The 23,716-nt window shown below is 45.6% G+C and overlaps 1 protein-coding gene across 7 annotated transcripts in view; it reads right to left on the bottom strand.

Annotated features, from left to right (window-relative positions):
- VGLL4 (vestigial like family member 4) overlaps positions 1-23,716 on the bottom strand; it is a 273,405-nt gene that overhangs the window by 138,518 nt on the left and 111,171 nt on the right. For 4 of the 7 annotated variants that reach the window (XM_059940386.1, XM_059940387.1, XM_059940388.1 and 1 more), the window contains one exon: positions 3,459-3,524. In XM_059940386.1, coding sequence (XP_059796369.1) covers positions 3,459-3,524 — 66 coding nt within the window. Of the gene's footprint in view, positions 1-3,458; positions 3,525-15,595; positions 15,684-16,687; positions 16,704-22,692; positions 22,735-23,716 lie in introns of those variants that run through there. The other 3 variants (XM_059940396.1, XM_059940395.1, XM_059940393.1) reach the window with 3 other exon arrangements.

A 23,716-nucleotide genomic window follows, 5' to 3' on the forward strand; every position in this document is an offset into this window, starting at 1 on the left:
GAAAATGTTCCACACATCTGAGGCATTGGCCCCCATAATAACTAGAGCTTATGCTCCTAGGAATGCTTTCCCTGGAGAATGATGGTTAATTTATGCTTCATCAGTTACTCAACATTCAGTGACCTTCACCAAACAAGGAGTTTGTGAATTTCTAGGAGCAGATGCAACAGCAACACTGCAAAAGCCGCCTTCTTCCCCTGCTGCTCTGTGTCACTCACGCCGACCTTACCCAGCTTGTTCTGATCACACACATAATCGTTAGACCAGATCAAAAGCACTACCCCCTCCACCAAAATCCTCAAAAACAAAGCTACATGCTTCTTAAAACTATTTCAGCCTAAGTAAGGAAGTCAGCAGATACAGGAACTTAGAAGATATAAGAACAAAATTACCAAAAAGAAAACATTCTGTACATATCATGATGAAGTGCAGTATCACGTTAAAGACACACCCAGGTGACGTTATAAACGTAGGTGCCTACGTGTCCTGTCCACAAATTCTGTTCCATTTTGACTCCTAAAAAATAGACTTGGACAAAGGTTAAGGTCTTCCCAGCACCAGTATTAATGATCCCTGAAAGGAGAGATTCCTCAAGCACATGGAAAATCGGCCATCTCATGTTGTATTTTCATTAAGTACCTTCCAGGATTACCCGGGATGCTGATTAAATCAATGTCTCATGAGCAGTGGAATGATTATTTTAAGTAAGTGTATTCCTTCTAGGCCATCCAGATAAGTGGCTATTGTGTTACTACAAAACCACCATTTCACTATTGACTTCAGCTCTGCAGCGTACTATTGAGATATTTCTTTGATTCTTTGCTGGTAGACATAATGAAGCCTTAAGGCTATCAGGTATTAAATACTCAGTTCCTAACAGACACTGTTCTCCTCCAAATGCTAAAACAATAGCATCTTCAAAAATGCCTCAGTTACTGGTTCTCCAGGAGCAAAAGGAAAGAGAACCATTTAGGTCACCAACACAAGTTGGAAAACTGATCTCAAGTCGTAGAACATTTTTCTGTTTGTAATAAGACACCCAAATCAGATTACATACACAAGACTTTTTTAAAGTTGAGGAGAACGTGAAGTATAAGAGCAATTTTCAACAAAAGCTAAAATAGAATTAATCTAGGGCAGAGAAAGCTGAATCAGGCTGAACAAGCACAAGTAGGTCTGAAAAATCTACCGAAAGGCTGTGAACTTAATGTTCAACTTTGTCTATAAACTGCCTGAATTTTCACATTCTTACATTGTTAGGTAATAGAAAATATGGTGAATCCCTGGTTCTTGGGTTCTGTTCTTTGGGTGGTACACAGAGCACCACAGTGAAACAGTTTCTCAAAAATGTCGCCTCCGTGTTAATGATTACAGACATCTTTGGGCTTTATTTTATTTTATTTTTTTTTTACTTTTCTTTAAATGTAAAAAATGATCCTGAGATGCTGAAACCATTATAGAGGGATTCCAGAATCATGCCAGCCCATTCCTAAATGAATTGGAGTTCAGAATAAAGTCTACCCTGTGATCACTTTGACCTTACATATGTATATATCCTTCCTCTGTAAAACGCTAATACTGTGTTCAACGCAGGAGGAAAGTAAGAATTCCTCTCTCCCTTGGCAGTATCGTTCTGTTTCTATGAAAAACAGCTCTCTCAAACTGTAGGCTCCACGGAGGCCCTGCATCTATGTCACAAGTACACCCAGTCTCCCGACATACATTTTACAGCTGCAAGAGTCAATGCATACATCAGTTCATAAGCTCCATGAAGGCAGGACTGCCACTTGCCCCCCCAGAAAGACCCCTTTTTCCATAAGCCTTCAATCACTGCTCACTGAATTGGTAACTATTCAGGCTTCCAACCTGAGCAGACTGATCCTGAAGCTGGGCTCCAGGAGAGAACCTGAGAAGGCAGCAGAAAAAGAGGAGAAACTTTTACTCTCTTCACTCAGGACACAAAAAGCTACCCTGAGGTCATTACTTATTTTTCATTTATACAAACACGATTTTGTTTTACTGATCCTAACTAAATGTGGGCATTATAAAACAGAGAAATTCAAAATACTGTCTTACATAAAAAACTTCTAAATTAGCTATATTAATGTTTAACGAAATCTGTAACTAGCTACTCAAGTCAGTAACGCTTACTGCAATCTTAGAGGTATAAAGGAGTTTCTTGTTGTTTCAATAAAAGCCTACAACCTGAGCTGCCTCTCCCGAGCTCAATGTCCCTGGGAATGACACTTCACATCCCTGAGCTTCAGTTTCCTTAGGAAAGGATAATTATACTTCCCAACAATCATAAGCTAAATAAATGTAAATTACAAAAGAGGTTGGGGAAAAAAAAACTTCAATGGCTATTTCATTCAGTCAGTCATCTAAAGATGATATTGTGTGAGTGGTGGTAGTGGGGGAAGAGAGGAAGCCGCAGGCACAGGGATGACATAAGGGACTGGAGAAAGTCCTACCAGAGGGCCAACAAGGTGCCTAGAGAGAACAGGGCAAGGCAGTCGCCCCAGGAGTTGACAGTTAAGGTAAGTACTGTACACACAAAGTCCAGTTAATCTTCACATATGTTTTGTAAGTAGCAACTATTATTTCCGGGTTACTAATGAGGAAACTGAGCCTTAGACAAATAGAAGTCCTACCAGCTAGTAGAAAGGCAGACCTTACATCTTAAGGAACAGGCACTTCAGCTGCCAATTTATTAAGAACTAAACTGGAAAGTTGCTCATCTTCAAGAACTTACCATGTATAAAAGCTCAATCTCACCAAATCTTCTGTCAGTAGCATTTTAGTGCTTACAAAAGAACACTCAACCTTGCTTCCACAGAAAACAGTCATTCTTGCAAATATCAACTGTGAACAGTAACATTTAAAAACAAATATACCTTAGGACGAGCAGGAAAATCACTTTCACACAGTGGCAAATGACCTTCCAATGTCAGTGTTCTCTCTTCTTGTGCCCCTTCCCCACCACACTAGCGCGCGCTCTCCCCCCAGTATTTGTTCTCTTTTAGCTATGCAAATGGAATTTGCACGACTATTTCCCGTTATATGCACACTTCCAATGACATGAATGATCTTGGATGATTTTTCGCATCTCTAGTTCTCTGCTGCTCAATTAGTCTATCAACAAACACCTATTTATCTAAACTTCTAGAGACACATAAGGAGTATCTCCACTCCAGATCCCGCTAGAGTAAGCTGCGGAGGAAAAGAACTTGCTGAGTTTACAGCTCAAGCCCTAGCATCCAAAGATAACAGAAGACTTACATGTTCTGGCACTCGAAAACCAAAATTAGGATGCCAAGCTGTTACCTCTGAAGAAAACAACCAAAATTAACAGCCTATAGCCACAAAACCATGTGGAAAAACACGTGATTTTCTTATACTCCAGGAGACAAGGGGGTATAGGTGAAAAAAAACCCACTTAAAATGGATTCCTGACTTACGTTTTTCATCGTCAGCATGCACCAGGGATGCTGCCCTTGACAAGACATCCAATGGCGTCTCCATTCCTGGTTGGAGCCCAGAAGGAAAAAAAAGAGAGAAAAAAAGAATTTAAATGGAATTCCAAAGACTTTTTTTAGAATTTTGGCAGTTAACCATTAGAATGACGCCTCCACCAAATGCAAATCACAATGCTGAAGATGAAAGTCTTCCCAGCCTGTGACGAGATCCAACGGACGTGGTTCAGGAACAGATAGAGAAAGGGGTTAAATTCCATTCTGTCTACTCAGCCAAACCTTGCCAATTCCAGGAAGCAGCTCAAGTCAGAACTGAAAGAAGGGATATTGTGAATATTCATGCCCATGTTATTCGTGCTTATAAATGTTTATGTGCGTACGTAACAACATGCCTGTCCAGACATACCCAGTAAAAAACAGTTCTCAGAACAAAGGCTACTCTATGAACACAGCATTATACCAGTCTGAGATTGTGGTGGTAGTTGTCGTTGTTGCTGGTTTATTAGTTTTAACAAAAATTACTAAGATTGAACCATTCTGTCCTTTTGCCTCCTTAGCTGAGACTCTGCAAAACTGTGTAGCTTAAAATAGGCAATGTACTCATGAAAAGTGTGTGAATTCCACTGGTGAGTTAAATGGTATTTTGAGTCCAATAGGAATCTTTATTTCTAAATGTCATGTTTTATCGCTGTCACCACCACCTAACACCGACGTTTTTTTTTTTTTTATAAAACCTGGATTTTTATTTTTAATTCTGTTTTCTTAAATTACAGCACACCTATAAAAGCAAACACTGAAAAAGAGTTAAAGATGGTGGAAAACCTAGAGAATCAGGCTCCTTTTACCCAGTTTTCCTTTTTTGGATTATTTAAATATATACACGCACACATGCGTGCACGCACACACAGTTATTAGGAAAAGAGACACACCCTATTAGTTCAACAACTGAGAGAAAACACTTTAAGTGCACTCTTTAGAGATGCTCAGCATTTACTCAGCATTCTTCAGCCTTTACTGAGTACCTACTATGCATGTGCCAGTTACAAGACATAGCAGACCAGCTTTACTTTACAATATTCATACCTCAGGCCTCCAAAGAAACATCAGCTCTTGATCTTGCAATGTGATTTCATTCAACAAACATTATCTACTATGTACTAAGGCAGGAAAAATAAACAGAGCCCAACAGTTGCCTTCAAAGAGCTTTCAATTTATACAGTAGACATGCCTGCAAGAAATCTAGTTTAAGGCAGTGTTTTCCCCAAGTGTTGCACTGGATGTTCATATTTTGTAAGAAAAAATTTTTTCTATGATAAATAAGTTGGGAAAACACTGGAATAAACCAAATTAAGCAGTTTCTCTTCCTTCCTGTGCTTTTGATAGGCTGCTGTGCCTTCTGCAGGGGCAGAGGCAGTAGGGAGGGCAGCTCTATATACTTGAAGTCTCTCAAACTTCATTGGCCTTTCTTTTAACCTGAAACACCTCTTAGGGGACACTTGGAAATCATGCATTAAGGCAAAATGTGCTCAGTGCCAAAAGAGTGCTATAAACAAAATCCCATAGAAATATCAATGAATTCTGAAAGGCTCTGTGGAGAAAACAGAAGACGAGCTGAGCCTCTGAAGAATAAATGCAAAAGCACACAAGGGAAGAACAGAAGCAGAATCCATTCAAGAACAAGCTGCACAAATCAGCCAGAAGACAAGCAATGTGGGGACAGGAAGTGACGAGGATGGAAACTTGGACCGGCGCCACAGCATGGGAGGACCGAGGGCCTCAACGGGATTTGGGCTGGATTTTGTCCGCATTAAGGAGCCACTGAAATCTCTGAGGCGAGCAATACCTTGGCCATTGATGTGTTCCAGGGAAGTTATCCTGGTAGGGCCCTGTAGTCGCAGCCTACAGAATAGCAAGCCAAAGGCAGGGGACAACCTGAAAGATACAGGGATACAGCGGGCAGGAAGTAATGAGGGGCGTGTGTCGGGGGCAGCGGGGATAAGAGAAAACACAGACAGAAGTGATGGAGCTTGGGAGGTCTCAAGGTGTCAGAGGAGAGTCCAAGAGGACGCCGAGTGACAGGGAGGACAGTGAGGTTGTAAAGCAAACAGTAAATTTCTTCTTTTTCAGAGACAAGGAGGAGGTGAGTAAAATCAGAGGCATAGGAGAGAAAAATGAACGACATTCATGATCCTTGTCTTCCTTGTAAGCTAGAAAAGATCACCTCCCGACAGTAAGGATTTGGGAACTTGTTCAAAGGCATAGAAAACAAAAGTTTGGGACAGACTGACAGGAAAAGGTTTGCTGAACTCACAAGAACTCAGTTACATTCTCGTCACACAAGCCAGTTTCCTATTCAGGCAAGATTTGAGATTAAAGTCTTTTTTTTTGGCTGCATCGGGTCTTCATTGCTACGCGCGGGCTTTCTCTAGCTGTGGCGAGCTGGGGCTACTCTTCAATACGGTGCTCAGGCTTCTCACTGCAGTGGCTTCTCTTGTGTGGAGCATGGGCTCTAGGCGTGCGAGCTTCAGTAGTTACAGCACGCGGGCCCTAGAGCACATAGGCTTCAGTAGTTGCAGCACGTGGGCTCAGTAGTTGCGGCTCACGGGCTCTCGAACACAGGGCTCAGTAGTTGTGGCGCACGGGCTTACCTGCTCCGTGGCATGTGGGATCTTCCCAGACCAGGGCTTGAACCCGTGTCCTCTGCATTGGCAGGCGGATTCTTTACCACTGTGCCACCAGGGAAGTCCCTGACTTTAAAGTCTTTTATTTTAAGTAAATGCCTGCTTTAGCAGTATTTGGACTCACAATTCCTTAAATTAATTGCCTCATTAAGTTGAAGGACAATGCTTTCAAAATTCTAAACCCAAAAAGATACATGTTAACATGTGCCTCTTATGCAAAGTATGTGCATAGAAGCAAAAGATCAAAGCATAAAAATACCAAATGACACAAAAGTAGACCCAGAATTCTAGCATGTGGAAGATTATTTAAGTTCACTCACTCCAAGCAACTTAGATTCAAAGTAGGTAGATAAGAGATTAGGTGTTTAAGGTTCCTCTATGAGGCAACTGCCATCTGCTGCAACCTTATTAATGTGACCAATTTTTATTACACAATTATTGAGTTCAGCAAAGTATTCGGGAGAGGTCACAGAGGAATAGAAGACATGATCCCTGCTTTTAAGGAACTACGACCTTGTTCGTGAACCTAAAGTATATGGCATGGGATAACAATAGACAAATTTAAGAGCACAGTAAAAGACAAAATATAATTTAACACTGAAATGAGTAGTGTGTTATAAAAGAGAGATCAGTGTCAGCTAAAGTGTTCACCTCATGAACATGCATTTTTTTCTCAGTTTGGTGTGTGTGTGTGTGTGTGTGTTTTAAAAAGCCACTTCAAAGGTTTCCTCCCCATTCCTCTCCCCTGGGCAGTCTCTACTCTCTGACCTCTCCTACTCACCTGGATCACACGGTCTGAGTATTTCCTGGGTGCAAGTACCCTGTCTGACCCTTACATGTACAGTCCTGTTGGGTCCACAGCCTGAGGGAAGGCACAGCGGCAGGTATGAGAGCCCGGGAGGGAGACTGAGACCCACCCAGGCAGGATCGAGGACGCTTGCAGCTGCTAAGTGCGGGGAGCACGATGTGGGTGAGCTCAGGGGACAGCGCAAGGCTGGCCGGACCGGTGTCCACTTACTGGAGCAGGCAACGGGCAGTGGTGAGTCCCTGAGCAGGCTGGGGAGGTGATGTCAAGGATGTTTTAGTTTAGCAGGTGTGGGGAGGATGGTTTGACCTGCAGGGATGAAGTCAGGAGTCACGCGGATCAGCTAGGAGGCTTCTGTAGGAACCAGGTGTGAGATTAGGACCACAAGAGCGGGTACAGTGATACAGGTGGGAGAGGAGGACCAGGGACCAGGCATTACTTAGCCACAAAAGGCCTAAGCAAATAAAGGTGGAAGATGACAGTAAAAAAGAAAAAAAAAAAAAACCTCTGAATTTTACATCTTGTACAATATCCGCAGTCCAAGAAACCCAATAAAACATGTGAGACATGTGAGTAACATGTGGGAAAAAACTACGGTCATAGTATTTGATGGAGGGTCACAGTCTGCTGAGAGGGAAATGAGCATCACGGTGGTTTAAGAGGGGGGTCTCTGGACACTAACCGTGTGAGCTTGAATGAGCACAGCCACTTCCTACCTGTGTGACCTGGGAACTGACTTTGTCTGTGTGTCTGCTTCCTCATCTGTAAAATGGGGATGTTGATGTTACCTCCCTCATAGGGTGTCAGAAGTGAATGGGCTTTATATGTATTAAAATAATTACATGCCTGGGACTTCCCTGGTGGCGCAGTGGTTAGGCATCCGCCTGCCAATGCGGGGGACACAGGTTCGCTCCCTGGTCTGGGAAGATCCCACATGCCGCGGAGCAACTAAGCCACAACATAGTTGTGCGCCACAACTACTGAGCCTGCGCTCTAGAGCCCATGAGCCACAACTACTGAGCCCACGTGCCACAACTACTGAAGCCCGCGCACCTAGAGCCGTGCTCCGCAACAAGAGAAGCCACCACAATGAGAAGCCCGCATACTACAACGCAGAGTAGCCCCCGCTTGCCGCAACTAGGGAAAATCCATGCACAGCAACAAAGACCCGACACAGCCAAAAATAAATAAAATAAATAAATTTATTTAAAAAAATAATAATAATTATGTGTCCAAACAAAGGCAAACATATTAAATAAACTGCAAATGCTGGTAAACATACTAGAAAAATGGCACTGGCCACTACTTGAGACAGAGAAGATTCCTCTGAGATGAGAGACCTAAAGGATGAGAGGAACTGGGCTTGTAAAGGGGGACGTGGGGGGGAGACCAAGCTGGCCCTGTGGACGCGGGGAGCTCCCATGACCACAGGGAGAGGACTGGGCGAGGCGGGGAAGTGGGCACGGGCCGGATCATGCGTTCTCTGCAGGGTGTGACAAAGCTGAGATCTTATTCTTTAGTCAGTGAAAAGTCCTTGAATGGTCTGAGTGGTTTTAAACAGGGGAGCGACATGTCTGGTTTATTTTATATCCTTTATGAACCATAAATCATCTATGAGCTTTTGCAAAAGATTACACGGCATCTGGAAAATCAATCTAAGTAAAGCCGGTGATGTGTTCCCATCAGCGTGACAGTTTTTACAATATCGTGATCACCGAAAACATAATCACTTGAAACGCTGACACCTGGAACATAATAACCCCATAAAAGGGAGAGGAACGTGCTTCTGGAAAAAGACATCAAGTTCATCTGCAAGGGTTCTACTGCACTGCAAGCCGTCTCTGGTCTATCCATTCATCTTTTTTTCGTGGTTGCTGTCAATCATGAACATAACTCATGGTGAAGAGAACACATATTTTGTTTTTTGGGTTTGTTTTTTTTTTCCAGGCAATGGTCGGTATTTTCTCTGCCAGCCCATATTCCTTTCCTGAAGCTCCCTTATCCCCGATAATACATTCTTCCAAATAGCTTAAGAGTGAGAATTAGGGAATAATAGGTATCGGTGATAAAGCTACTACATTTTAGGGATATTCGGTGCTAATGAAAAGCTCAGCTCTAAATTTGAACACCATTATTCTAGACTTCCACAAAGGACCGTCTTTTTTTTTTTTTTTGATCAACAAGAGGACATGAACTTCTATCTTGGGAATAGAATTATGGGGTGTATTAGTCTTGTTTTGTTTTTTTCAGGCCAGGGAACAGAATTTTAAGATACGTCATAGAAGTGTTCCAAGGAGATTTCCAAGGTGAAAACTACAGCACCAAGCTTGGCTCACTGCACACAGCTCCTCCAGTAATGCTGACCCAACTACAGTGTAATTTAGGAAAGAGTGCGAGTCTTGGCCAGAGGTAGAAACCAGTGGAGGCTGGGAGAGGCCCATTCAAACCTCCTGATGTCCCTGCCACACTGTCACTTGACCAAAAACCTGAAACAGGAAGATATCACTATCCTGGGATCCTGATGGCACATCCAACTCCCAGAGGCACACTCTTCAGTATCCCTAATTCCTGCTGGCCCTGTCCCATCACTCTATCAGGACCACTTCCTGAGCTAATCTAACTTGGCCTCAGCTAAGAAATATAACTGTAGGACAAGCCTACAGTATGAAGTATCTCACTATGGCAGGGGGTGTGTGGCCCTTGGGGCCATCAGGAATTCAGAGGCTTTCACTGGGTATCTCCTATGTCTGGCAAACACTACATAGAGACTTTGCAGAAAAGAAAACATGAACCCCCTGCCCTGAGCAACTTACACCAAATGCGGATCACTCTGTGGCCGATGTGGCTAGCTGTGAGTCTCAATGAGGTTAAGTGAAATGAAATTTCATACCCAATCGTCACCAGATTCTGGTGGCCACGCACAAGCATAGCTTCAGGCACATCAAGTAGACGTGAATTAACCTCCTGGCTGTTCCTTCTCCACAGCGTGTCCAACTGATGCCCCACTAACTTCCCGCAACACACACAGATTGTCCCTGTTAACATCCATCCAATTCTCAGGTCATCCCTCTGTTCTTCTTGCTCAAAACCTCTCTCATTGGTGTAACCCTTTTTTCTTCTCGCACTTTACCATCTGTTAAATCAGCAGAGCTGGGACTTGAGCATCAGAAAACCTAAGTCTGAGCCCTATTTTAATACGTTGAACTCATTCAATCAATCATCGCGGACAGCCGATGATGCTCTAGACTTTGCTCTAAATGCCTGACACCAATCGCGGGGCCCATTTAACCCCTCTGGGCACAAGTTCGCACCTAAAGAAAATGGTAACAACGGTGCCTGCTTCCCAAGGTCACGAGCTTGGCTTGTGGATTAAATGATACAACGTAACTGACAATGCCCAATCAACTCAAGTGAGAAATACACTCACATTCTGCCACCTTACAGCTGTGCGGCCTATGCTTCTAGTGACACACTCACATACATTAGCTTACTGATCCTCACAGATAGGATTATTATATTTTTCTACAGATGAAAAAGCAAGGTGCCAAGAATATAAGTGACTTACTGAAGAAGCTAACTCTAGAATCCAAGTCGCCTGACTCACCATCCAACGCTATTTTAACTATTTTTCAGCTGATTTTCATACAGACCTTTTGGAGGAAAGCAATTTTTTAGCTTATCTAAGAAAAAACCCCAAAAATAAAGAATACCTTCCAGCTAGACTTCTAGCCCTGTGCTCTTTCCCCTACACCTTGAGATACAGATGAAGCAATAATCTGATAATTTCTAAAGAAAGCAAAGGAAGACAAACCCTCCTCTCCTAGGAACACAAAAACCAGGACATGTTTCACTTTCTTTGAAAAGAGCGCGGCACAGAGTCACAGGAACAGTAACCAAGGCAGGTAAGAAGATTCTCACACCAAGTTGGTTGGTGAGACTGGGGCAGACAACACAGGCAGCAATGCCATAGGATCCCCGGGGCCCCGGGCACAAAGGAATTAATATCAGCCCTGAGGACTTCAAGCTCCAAGAGCCAGTTCAGCATTCAGGAAGGATGGTTCCTACTTAGTCATGTTCAAGACAACCTGCTATTACACTCCAGGGGATAACTCCGAAGGTTCAATGAATGGTATTTGAAAACTTTCACCGTGTTGTTTGTATTTCTCACAACCTTAAATTGTATGTCACACTCCTAAATAGAAACCAGTTCTTATTCAAAATACTCCTTCAATGGTCTGGACCCTTTGCTTGTCTAGCTTTCCTTATCGAGACATGTGCCAGACATGAATTATAGACCTGTCTTGCTGTAATTTGAAGCATCCTACCAGGTACAAGGTCAGAAGGACTTGCCTGACTTCCCCTTATATCCAATTCCTTATTTCTACACATAATCATTTCTGAAAATTCATTTGAAGGCCAAATGTCTGAAATCTGAACAACACATCTACATGTTCTATGCTTATTTCCAGAGAATTAAAAATATATCTGTGTAAAACGCCTTGTTAGGCTTCTTTCAGGTGCTTGTCAACCTCAAGCATAAGTCCCAGGATGAGAGCCAGCTGTGTTGGCAATTCCTCCCCCACCCCACCCCCCAGCCCCATCCTAGAAAACTAAAGAATTCAGTAAGTTAGTACAGGGTGTGTACCCTTCCCGTAAGGGTTTAACGCCCCTCGCCCCTCCGTGAACCCTCAATAGGGCAGGTCTATAGGCTAGGCAGCCATCCGTCTCTTTCCCCACCGGTGGGACACATCAGGTATCAGGAACAAGGTAACCTCAGGTGCCTGCCATCAACTTAGCTCTGTCTCCTGCTCATCTCCACCTCCCATCACATCAACACAGAGTTAGCTGGGCGGAAAAACGAGTACCAGTCTGGATGAAATCCTTGCACAAATGCTCAACTCAACCACCTTAGGTTTTCTGAGGCTAAAATGGCCCAAGGCTCTATGGGCCTCCTCAGCAACCCCCTCCCCCCGAGGTGGGGACTGCAGGGATGTGACATTTAGTCATCTTGATGACCCTGGCAACAGAAGCTGCCCAACGGTGCTACCACACAGTAAGTACAATCCTTAATTACTGTAACACAGTCTGGCATCAGTGTCAGCTGTGCAAACACACGGACTGTACGAAAGCAATCGTGTGCCTGTCGGGGTCACCTGTATAGACTTAAAGCTGCAAAACCAAACTCAGGTTATAGCGTATTTCATGTCCTTTATGTGAGGCTGCCCAACGCTGGTGTAACATTCTTACTGCTGGCTGAAGTTCATCCATCTCCCTGAAGTGCCCCCTGGAAAGTGCCTGTATGTGGGCCCACACTGACACCACCACTCTGTCCAAAGAGGGAAAATAAAATTCAAATCTGGACTTTTTGAGCAGACCACCAATTGCCACGATTTTTCAACATGGTTGTCAAACAAACAATGAACTATCCTTTTCTTTCTCATATTTAGGCTATTGTGAACCTGTCTCTTCATTTTCAATACCTCGGCCTCCTACAGCACCTCATAGGAAATAAAAGAAACTCCCTGGCATTTCTAGTTTACTCTGGATATGCTTGTTCTTGCCATTTATTTTACTTGGATACTTAGAATCTCCTATTCAGAAGTACTGAGGCGCCAGGTCCTCTTAGGGACCTGTTACACCCAAGAATGACACACAGGGACCTGCATCACAGCCCAAGTTGGCAAACTTCCCATAATACCCAGGTCGAGCTCCCCACTGTACCAAAATCTCAACTCCCAGCCTATCAGTAGCCTAGAAAAGTCTTCTAACCCATGACACGTTGCATCACTAGGAAGCTCTTTCATTATCGGCATCATTAAATATGGTAAATTCTCATCATTTGCAGTCATTATATTCTATAAAGCCTCTGAGACCTCTAAATTAGTGAGTACTGAACCACTGTGCCTAGGAAGAAACTGCCCCAAGTACTGATTTGGAGATACAAATAAATTTTAGTGAGGAGACAAATTCACAAATACAGGAATCCACAAACAATGAGGATTGACGTATCTGGTTATAAGACCTGAGGCCTGAGATACTGAAAGCACATTCTACAAGGGTTTCTTCTTTTGCAAAAGAGCTACTACGGTGTAGCCCAGGTTGAAAGAATTTTTCTGATTTCAGCACTTCATGCATACACTCCTTCCTTCCCCACCTTGGCAGTTTATAGTATCAAGATTTGGCAGTCTGATTTCTAAGTTGTTGGGTTTTTTGTTTGTTGTTTTAACGTGGACAGATCCTAAATGCCTAGAGACTGATTGATATCATCCCCTTGTCTCTTCTCTTAAGCTCCCACATATAGACTTGATTAACTTCAGAGAGGCTCCCTAAAAGAATCACAAACGAGCCTCAGTCAACATACCTTACAGAAACTTCTTAACCAAAAAAAAAAAAAAAAAAAAAAAAACCCCTTTCACCAGGTTCCCATAACTGCAACAGCTTGTCTAACACAAGCAATGAAGAGACAACTTGATATGTTAAAATTGCCGCATAGTGTCATCATTTTAGTTATATTAGAATTTTCCCAATGTATTTGACTATTACCTCCTAAACTTATGACAACTCATTATTTTATTAAGTCATACTCAAAGTTGCAAAGCAAAGCAACTTTGAGTATGGTTATATGACTTATTATTTTATTAAGGCCAACTAAAAGTTGCACAACAAAACTATCCAGGAGAGATACCTGGAAGAAACACAAAGTAAAATCTTCCTTTGGATTTGTTTGGGCAACCACAAGAGGTTGATGACAAGGCTGACTCCCTAAGGAGTTAAAAGGAATTTCACACTGCAGAACTCTTGTCAAACAGACCATTTGAAAGGGAAAGTTTTCATCTCATAATTATCGTTTTGTAAGAAGTGTTAAAATCTTAATGTAAAGTCATAGTTCTAAATCGGGTGGGAAAAGTGGTGACAACTGTGTTTTATGAAGCTCTTTCAAGTCTTCAAAGACTTTTATAAATAACATAACACAAAATACTTTTCAAAGCACACTATTCCCTGTAATTAACTCTGTGATGTATCAGAACAGATTTTATCACCCTCTTACAGAGGAAAATAAAGCACAAATGTTAACTAGAAGTAACTTTTTCTGGTCACAAACTTAGTAGGTGACAGGGATAGGACTTGAACTCGTGTCTCCAGAAATAAGCCAGAGCTGTTTTTACTACAACATTCACAGTTTTGGAATGTAGTTCATGGTTATTTATAGCAGAATTATCTTCTTAATTGTATTGTGTTTTGGTCAACATAAAAATTAGTTTGCATTCCCTTCCAAATGGAAAGCAAAGGCAGGCTGCCCAGAAGTGTGAAAAAACCGTGGCGGGGGAAATTAGCCTGGGATTAAAATGTTGCCAAAGTCAAACAACAAATTGAGGGGTTTACCTCATTTCTACCAGGACGGAGATGACTTTTCAGCCAGATGCATCAGGAAACACACAGAAAACACACACACACACACACACACACACACACACAAACTGTCTTGAGTACAAGACAACAAACTTCTGAGTATTCCTAAACCCATTATTTAAATGAGAGCACGGAGATTTAGAGATAGATGATAAATAACTTGTTCCAAGATCGCGCCCCCAGTACAGCCTTGAGGCGCTGACCCCTAAGCGCTCTTTAAACGACCCACGCTACTCCCCTCACGCTCATGCGCAGACTTCATCAGCTGCAAGCAGGAAACAATGAACATTGCAAGTCTGCGGACTGGGAGGCTAGTGCATAGAGTTAAAAGTTTGGTATGCTAAAATGGAACGCAAAACTGACCTTCAAATACTAATAGGAAAATTAACATTTGTTGCCTTTGTCTTCGAGAAAGTTCAGAGGAAACAAATGAGAGCCTTCATTTTCGTCAAAGTAGGCTTGGGTTTGTAAAAGAAAGATAAACTCTACAGGAGACAGTACCTTTCAAATAGAGGGGGCAACCAACCGCTGGTAAAAACTAGAAGAGCCGCCTCCACCCCCTCCCCCCAGGCTGCTGGTTCTTATTAACCGCAGAGAAGGAAATAACGACTAGCAAACACACAGCACCAATGATCAAAGTGAAACCGATTTTTTTAAGTCAGCTGGCTTGAACAGACGAACACATGCCAACTAAAGCGCATAAAGACCAGCGGCCCCAACAGTGCTGTCATCCTAACCTAAGAGATTTAAAGGTCTAGGGCGATAAATTAAAGGAGACTTTAAGCAAAACCCAAAAGGGCAAGACCTTTGCTTTGCGGCGAGGCCTGCACTCACTGCAGGAAGAGTGTGCCGTTTTGTTTTGGAAAGGGGGCAGGAAGGATACAGAGTGGAAAGAGCCGATCCCAGCTGCCCATCCTCTGCCATATCCCGCGGTCCCGCACCACAGCCGTCCTTTGCCGCTGGCCACGACCAAGGGGCTACAGGCCGCGGGCCCCCCCGCCCGGCCCCTCGCCGCCGACTCCCAGGACAGCTTCCACTCCAGACGCTAGACCTCTCCCTCCGGGAGTCCTGGCGCTTCGGTTCCCACCAGGAGCCTCAAGTTGCCCCGCAAGAACAAGCCGCCTCGTCCGTCCTTCCAGGAGGACGCCCCCGTCCCGCTCCGAGCCAGTCCACCCCTGAGCTCCCCGCAAGCCAGCCCTCGCCCTGCCCCCTTCTCCCGCACTCACCGCCGGGCGGCTCTGGGCGCGCCCGCCTCGGGCCGGCCGGCCCCGCTGGGGACAGGGGCGGGACAACGGGGCGCGCGGGACCGGGCGCACTCCGGGGGCGCGCCGACGCGCAGGCGCCCTCGCGCCCGCGCTCCCGCACCGACCCCCGCCGCTCCGCACACCCACACGCACACACGGGCGGCGCGCGCCGAGCCGGCTCCGCGGCGGACGCGAGCGCGGGAGCGCGAGGAATCCCTGGAATGAGGCGCCGCCCGCCCTCTCCCGGGCTCCGCCGGGCTCCGCCGGGCCACGCCCCCTGGCCCGCCCCTCCGGCCCAGCAGGTGGGGGCCGGGCCCAGGTGAGCCAGCGGGGAGGCGGGGGCGGGGCCTCGCGCGCCCGGGGGAGGCTCATTTCCCCTCCCCCACCCGCCCCGCGCCTGGCGGCAGCTCGCACCCACCCAACGGATGCAGACGCGCTCGGGCGGCCAACGTCCGCAGGGGGCCCGGGCTGCGCTCGACCCGGGGGAGCGCGTGGACCCGGCGCACGCGGTGTGTACCAGCCTCTGACACACACCGGACCGGACCCCAGAGGCCCAGGCAGCGGGAACACAGCTTTGGTGCACACGCACGAACATAAACGAACCTCTCGTGCGCGCCCAGGGGCTCGCAGCTGCGGGCCAGCACGCCTCCCCGCCCCCCCCGCACGCACACAGTAGGCTCTCGCATCCGGTGGACACAGCACACGTGACCACGACGACCACAGTCGACCCAATCCCTTACCCGCTGTCCCTTAACCTCCCTGCCCCTAAACCGCCACGCAGCCGGCCAAGTGCCCGCGCATTCGCGCCGGACCTGCGGCACCTCCGCCGCCCTCGGCTCCAGACCCGCACGCGTCCCCGCCTATCACGCAGACCGGCTCGCTCAGCTGCCCAGGGAAGGCGCCCGGGGGTCGGCGTCCACGCCCGCTCAGCCGCCGGAGCGCCGCGCACGCCGGCGCTTCCCGCTTCCCGGGCTCCACGCTCCACGGGCCGCCGACCTGGGGCACTGGTTCGCCCTCTCGTGACCCGCACACCCCCAGCCGCTCTGCCCGACAGGCCGGCGACCACACACGCACCTGAAGGGACAGGTCGCACTTGCTTGGGGAGGTGAGCGCTCAGGTGCCACCGCGATCAGAACGGCTGCTGCAGTCCAGGGCTCTCAGACGCCGCTCGGCTGCCTCTCATTACAGCATTTTACACCCCGCACTCCACACACACCCCACAGGCGCACGGCAGCGTCTTTCCTCCCCCTCCCTCGCCCGGAGGAGGAAGTCCTAGTAAATGAAGTCAGTGTGGAAGGGAGGGAACCGAGGAGGAAGGCAGAGAGTTCGGGGTGGAAAGAGCCCCCTCCAGCCGCTCACACACCGGTGTTTGCTGTGTCTGGCACACTCCCGGAGTCCACAGCCCGGTCTGCTCCGGAACGTGCCCGGGAAGGGGCGGAGAGGAGGGGGCGAAACATTTCTAATCGGTGCAGGTTCTTATTACAGCAGCAGCGTAGACATGTGACCACGAAAAGAAAAGCCCTGTCTTTAATTTTTTCCTGTCATTCTCTGGAGATTTCGGGGTGTGGGTAGGAGGGGTGGAGGCCTGATTCTCCCTGGTCCCCGGCAGCCCTTGCCCCATTGTTCTCCCATACTGCCACAATTAAGAAAACATTTGCTTAACGTATCCAGCCGCTAACTTCATAAAATAAATAGTCAGGGACTGGACTTCCTCTGGTTTGCTTGAAATGGCTTCATGTTGCTTGCCTTCTGGCTGTTCTCAAACCTCAGTCATTATTAGGGGCTCCTGCTATAGGGCTTTCCCTGGGAGATGGCTCTGCTGAGATGGAAGGATAACAGAAACAAATACCGGCTTACATTAATGCTGGGGGGAAATGCTTTGCAGTTTTCAAACTGTTTTCCTATCTATTACCTCATCCAATTATATCGGGTCACAGCCTGTTATCTCATTTGATCTTAGCCCCGGGTTGGGGAGCAGGACAGGTATAGATAGTTCCATTTTACAGCGAGATTAGGTTTACCTAAACCGCGGAGAGGCATTGCCTGAACCCGAGGCACGGTCTTGCGGCCCCCTGTGAAATACACTCTCCTGCTGTCCACACAGGGCCAATGGAGATAGGATGACCCAGGTGACAAGTTGACCCAAGCATAACCACGCCTGCTTTCCTGGTTCCCAGATTAAAGTGCACAGATTAAAGCTCGGGAAGGCTCCCAGTCTTCCCAAAGAGATTTTTACTTAGACTCCATTTTAGTTCATCAATAGTCTCAGACTAGGGGAAAAAAATCCTGAGAAAGATCATAGAGAGGAGGTTTCATCCTGCCAGATTAGGACGTGGAATGAGGAAAGGGTGAGGATTGCTGGGGCAGATTTCGGGAAGTGTGACAATAGAGGAAGGGCTTGGGATTTGAATAAACCTGAATTTGAATCAAACCCCACCTCTGTCAGTTATGAAGTTATAACATGCCCAAAGTTATAACTTTGGGCATGTTATCAAGCCCAGTTTTCTCATCTGTAAAACAGAGACAGTTCTTAACTTGAAGAGCCGTTGCAGGGACTAAAGACCAGACAGAATATCTGGTGAACATTCACCTCTCTCCCCTTCTCTCTACCTCCCTTAAACCCAGTCTTGCTGGGGCACTGTATAAGCAGACAGCCACCGTAATCATGGAGGGACAGGAAAATGACTTGTCCAGATAATGCAAATGAGTAATGATAACAATCACCATGCAACTGCACATTTATAAAACGGCTCTGGGGTTTACAAAGTGTCCCCACATATCATTATCTCATTTGATCTGTATGACAGCTCTGCCATTTGTGTACTGCAAAATGATTTCCATTTGGGGTCAGGGTGGAGGTCCTAAAGCTGCCTCTTTAATTTCCATCACTGCTTAGAGTGAGCCTTACTCTGCAGATAAATCATGGGGACAGAGGGCCTTTTCTCATGGATGTGACCAGTCTTCAACCTTTCCAAGGATTAATCTCGCTGCTTCCCTTACATCAGCATTAGTGTGACTTCTCCGTGGCCACATCTAACCAGGGTGGTTTCAGTCTGAATGTCTTGATCAAGCAGATGAGAGACACGCTCAAGCTACCGTAAGAAAAGGAAGGTATGCTGTCAAGACAGAAGTGTGCTGGAGGTGGAATGTGTCAGACACGGACTGTCCACACAAGGGAATGTAGACAGCAGCCTAAACGAGTGACTTACACAGAGGCCTGCAGCAATAGAGAGGAATCTTGACAATAGTGAGTGAAAAAAGCAAGTCCGCAAAGATTACACGCAGCATAGTATCCTATTTGTAATGTTACAAATAGCATGAAAAATAATTGTGGTAGTACATGCACCTGCAATAAAACTATGTAAAAAAGAAGTAAGGGAAGGATGATGAGAGAATTCAGAATGATGGTTACCTGGGGAGGGGAACTGCACGGGGTGGATGGGAGGGAACCATTGGTTAGATGTAGGTCATTGTCAAAGTCTTAGTTTTTGGTTGACGGGTTCACGGGTTCACTATTAAAATTAACTACTTAAGTGATAGTTGCACAACAGTGTGAATGCCACTGAACTACACACTTAAAATGGTTAAAATAGTAAATTTTATGTTATGTATATTTTACCATAATAAAAAATATATTTAAGGAGGTAAAAGAAAAAATCGGGCAAACTTCTAAATTGAAAAACAAACAAACAAAAAAACTAAGTAAGTAACTAAAAAAGATAATAAGGCAGGCTGTGCATGGACCACTGATAAGAATGTGTTTCAAAGCAAGGATTTTATAAGTGCACCAGAAGTTTATTTAAAATAAATAAAAATAATCGAGAAGGTGAGTGAGTGGAGATAGAGAAGAAAAAAGATGGGCCCTGAGTTGATCACGATTGAAGCGGAGGGATGGGTATGGGGGCGGGGGGTTATACTATTCTGTCTACTCGTTTCTTTTTTTTAAGCCCGGCAGCATGCAGGATCCTAGTTCCCCGACCGACGCACCGGGGATGGAACCCACGCCCCCTGCAGTGGAAGCCTGGACTGCCAGGGAAGTCCCTGTTCTGTCTAATCTTGCATAGACTTGAAATTTTCCATATTAATTAAAAGGAGAAGAAAGTGCAGGAAAAGGCTGCTCTGGGAACCACGGTTCTGCCTCCCCCACGGGCCACAAAGTCGTTACCCAGACTCCCTCTCCATTTCCCTGGGCCTCCTCGCAGTTCAATTCTTCCTCATTTACCTACCAAGGAGCCTCCTCATCACTTTGGCTCCCTTATTACTGCCCCTACTCCCCCTTTTGGCTTTTGCCCCCACCAGTAACTCACTCCTTTCATACCTTCATCATTCAAACTGCTCAAAGAGAAGATCTGATTCATGTCTTTCTACCAATCTACAAAAATGGCCACAATCTGATCTACCTTGAAGTCCTGGGTCCACGACGGTCTGTGAAGTCAAGCGCGGTCCAGTGATGAAAACTGAGAGCAGGGAGAGGCAGAATTACAGGGTGGAGCGCACGGCTGCCCCATCAAGACAGATATAACTCACACATGGAAAAGCCCTCAGGAGTTCAGTTAAGTGGGAATAAGGTCTTTGCCTTTCCATTTGCTCCTTTTGGTTTTTTAAGGCCCCCCCCCCCCAGTTAGTAGTGTAAAGACAGTTTTCTTTTCCACACCACATTCCCGATAAGTAGTTCATTTTTCAGGGTGTCCTCCCATGTCATACTCCATGGGGGTCATAAGGGAAACCCCAATGGCTGCCAATCTGAAATGGTCGCAGTGCACAGGGACTCTTATTGTTCTTCTAGATGCACTAACCTGTCTATGAAGAAAGTCTTTCTCTACCTGTATCCCTTTGCTTCTAACGTGCTCTTGTGAATCTCTCCTGGTCTTCCTTTCTCGCTTTCTTCACTCCAACTCGTTCCGCAGAGAGCACAGATGTGGGTTCTAGTTCACACTCAGTCTCCGGGTAACAGTGTGAGCCTTGGACGTCAGTTTGCAGCCCTGGGGCTAAGCCTCCACTTCTGGGAGGAGCTTAGACCAGATCACTTTCGGCACACAGGTTTCATCTTGAGCACCAGCTGTGCCTGGAGCCATCCCTTAAGAAGGCCTCTGAAGCTATTGTTGAGGTTCAATGAAAAAAGAATGTCAAGATTGATTAGTAATGTCTGCTGTGCGTGGGGAATAGGAACTGGTGAATCAGATGTTTGCCATTTTTGATCTAGAAGAGCTCTACAAATACCTTCTAGCAATAACTTCTCTCTTTTCTCATAGAGAACAGGTGAATTTCTACTTTTCTGGGGGCCAAAGTAACTAGTGGAAAAACCCAAGTGGTCTTATTTCAGTGAGAGAGTACAGAATAAGAAATAATCTAAGATAATAATGATACCTAACACTTAATGAGCACTTACTAAGGCCCAGGCACTAAGTGCTTTAAGACAATTAAGCCTCACAACAGCCCTGTGAGGTAGGGACTGTAAATACCCCTATGAAGCAAATAAAGAAACTGAAGCATTGAGAGGTTAAATAACTTGTCCGAGGTCTTAAAGATAACAAGGGCACAATTAGAATTGAGCCCTGGCAGTCTGATTCTGGAGTCCACGTGTTTAGCCTGTCAGCCACAGCAGACACCCCCTGGGAACTTGCTAGTAATGCACACTCTCAGGCCCACTCAGGCCTACTGAATTAGAATCTGCACGTCAACAAGCCCCCCAGATGATTCATATTCACGTTATGTTTTGAGCAGCACTGGTCTACATCATATTGTCTCCTAGAAGGATATTAGCTGCCTTTGTTAAATGTTTACAGTACTCGTGCACTTTGCTAAACATTATGCCTGCATAATTGCAATGAATCCACATAAAAGTCCTAGAAGGGAAATCCTACAAAATCAATGGATTGATCAATGTCAACATCCTGGTTGTGACATAGTGCTGTCGTTTTGCAAGATGTTACTGGTGGGGTAAAGGATATATGGGATCTCTCTGTATTATTTCTGACAATCGCATATGAATCTACAACAACCTCACAATTTAAAGCATAATTTAAAAATCCTATGATCTAGGTTTTATTTTTCCTACTTTTATTGTCGAGGAAACAGAAGCTTTAGAGAGGCTAAGTAAGCAGGCCCAGGGTAATTCAACTTAACAAATAAGTATGGAGGCCCTCCTATGTGCTAGGAGGCTGGCTACAGCAGTGAACACATTGCCCTCATTGAGCTATCATTCCTGGGTGGGCAGTCAGAATTCAAACCCAGAGCTGCTTGCCAAGTCCTCTAGTGCCCAGATTTCAGAGATATGGTCACAGGATCACAACGTGGTAAATAACAGAGCTGTGAATGGTTAAAACATTTGCAAAATTTCTAGGCAGATGTATATGAAGGCCTCTAACAGTGCCAGACAGGAAATAAGCACTCAGTCCCCTTTCTTCTTTTCCATCTCAGAGCGCAGAAGTGAGCCTCACCTCCACCATGACCCAACAGGGATTTTACCCCCCACACACCTGGATGGAATCCCATGGTGGGGCCGCTGGAGTGGTAGTAACCTGAGCCTCCAGCCCCATGTCGAATTCCATGGAGAGCCTTGCTCGAGGGCTCTGTTCCAGCGGAACGTACCATCTGAAACCTGTCAAGGAGTCAGTGGTGAGCTTTTTTCTGAATGTCAGCTCTTTTCACAGCATGGATCTGAATGAGTCCCCTTAAGCAAGACCAGATTTATGGCCAGAACAATTGCTCAGACCTCGGATCTCTAAGTGATGTTCAACACTGGTCCAAAGATTGGCTTTGTCCTCGCACAAGGAATTTTCCTTCGAATACTGTAAGGATGATTGCGCCTGGCAATCTATTCTTGTTGTCTTTCTTAGACACAGACTTTGGTGGGCTGGGGCGGGAGGTAAGAAGAGCCATTTTCCATAGAAAAGAATGTTGCAGATGCTGGATTCAAGGCCGGCTAGAGTTTGGCCACAGTTAACTACCTACCTCTCAGATGGAGAATGGTTTGAGCTGGGGAACTTCACCAAAAATAAGCATGGGTTTTTCTTCTGAGGGTGGACACACACACCTCAGAAAGAAATTCTTCAAACCAAGATTGCCATGTCTCTCTTGGCTCCAATTGCTGCTTTGGCATCAACTCGTACAAGCATATGCTGTACACAGGCAAGAAGAAAGTAAACAGGGAAGGAAGGAGATCAGCATATTGGGTGCCAACCACGTGCAAGGCACTGTGCTGTGCTGCGCATTCTTATTTAATGCAGTGTGATCCTGTGAGGGAGCACTGATGACCCCAATTGGCGGATGAGGAAATGGGGGCTCAGAGCAGGTAGAACATTTGCCTTAGTGCAACTACTTGAGCAGTGCCAAACCAGGATTCAAACCATCTGGCCTGACTCCTCATTCAATAATCTTTCAACAATATCATTCAGTTCACCCAGAAAAGACCCCTTTGATAATCCCTAAATAAATCACTGAATCTACACTCCTAGACCAACACTTCAATTCTGAAGGGAAGTATCTCCTCCCGGTTTCCCATTCCCTGTGGGCTACCATGTGGAAATGGAATTTAGTAGGGTCTTAACATCATTTCTGACATTGTTTGTCAAAGGATGGAGAAGCCCTTGGCACATGAGAATGGCTGAGACTTCAGCATCAGACAGACCAGAGTTCAAACCTTGGTTCCACCATTTTCTAGCTGCATGACACCGGGCACAAACGTGGACCCTGCTCAAACTTTCATTTTCTCAACTATATAACAGGGATGATTCCCACTTAGAAAGGTGCTTATAAGACGAATACTGACAGACAGATACAGAGAAAGACAAATATTGTATGATCTCCCTTATATGTGGAATCTTAAAAAAAAAAGAAAAGAAAAGAAAGGAACCAAACTCATAAAAAAGAGATCAGATGTGTGGTTACCAGAGGTGGGTGGGGGGGAGGGGGAATGGGGTGAAGGGGGTCAAAAGGTCCAGACTTCCAGTTGTAAGGTACATGAGTACTAGGGATGTAACGCACACAGCGTGATCCATATAATTAACACTGCTGTATAGAGTATTTGAAAGCTGTCAGGAGAGTAAATCCTAAGACTTCTCATCCTGAGTCAAAAAAACACATTTTTTTTCCTTTTTAAAA

Source organism: Balaenoptera ricei, chromosome 11 (assembly GCF_028023285.1).
Source record: "Balaenoptera ricei isolate mBalRic1 chromosome 11, mBalRic1.hap2, whole genome shotgun sequence".
Lineage (NCBI taxonomy): Eukaryota > Metazoa > Chordata > Mammalia > Artiodactyla > Balaenopteridae > Balaenoptera > Balaenoptera ricei.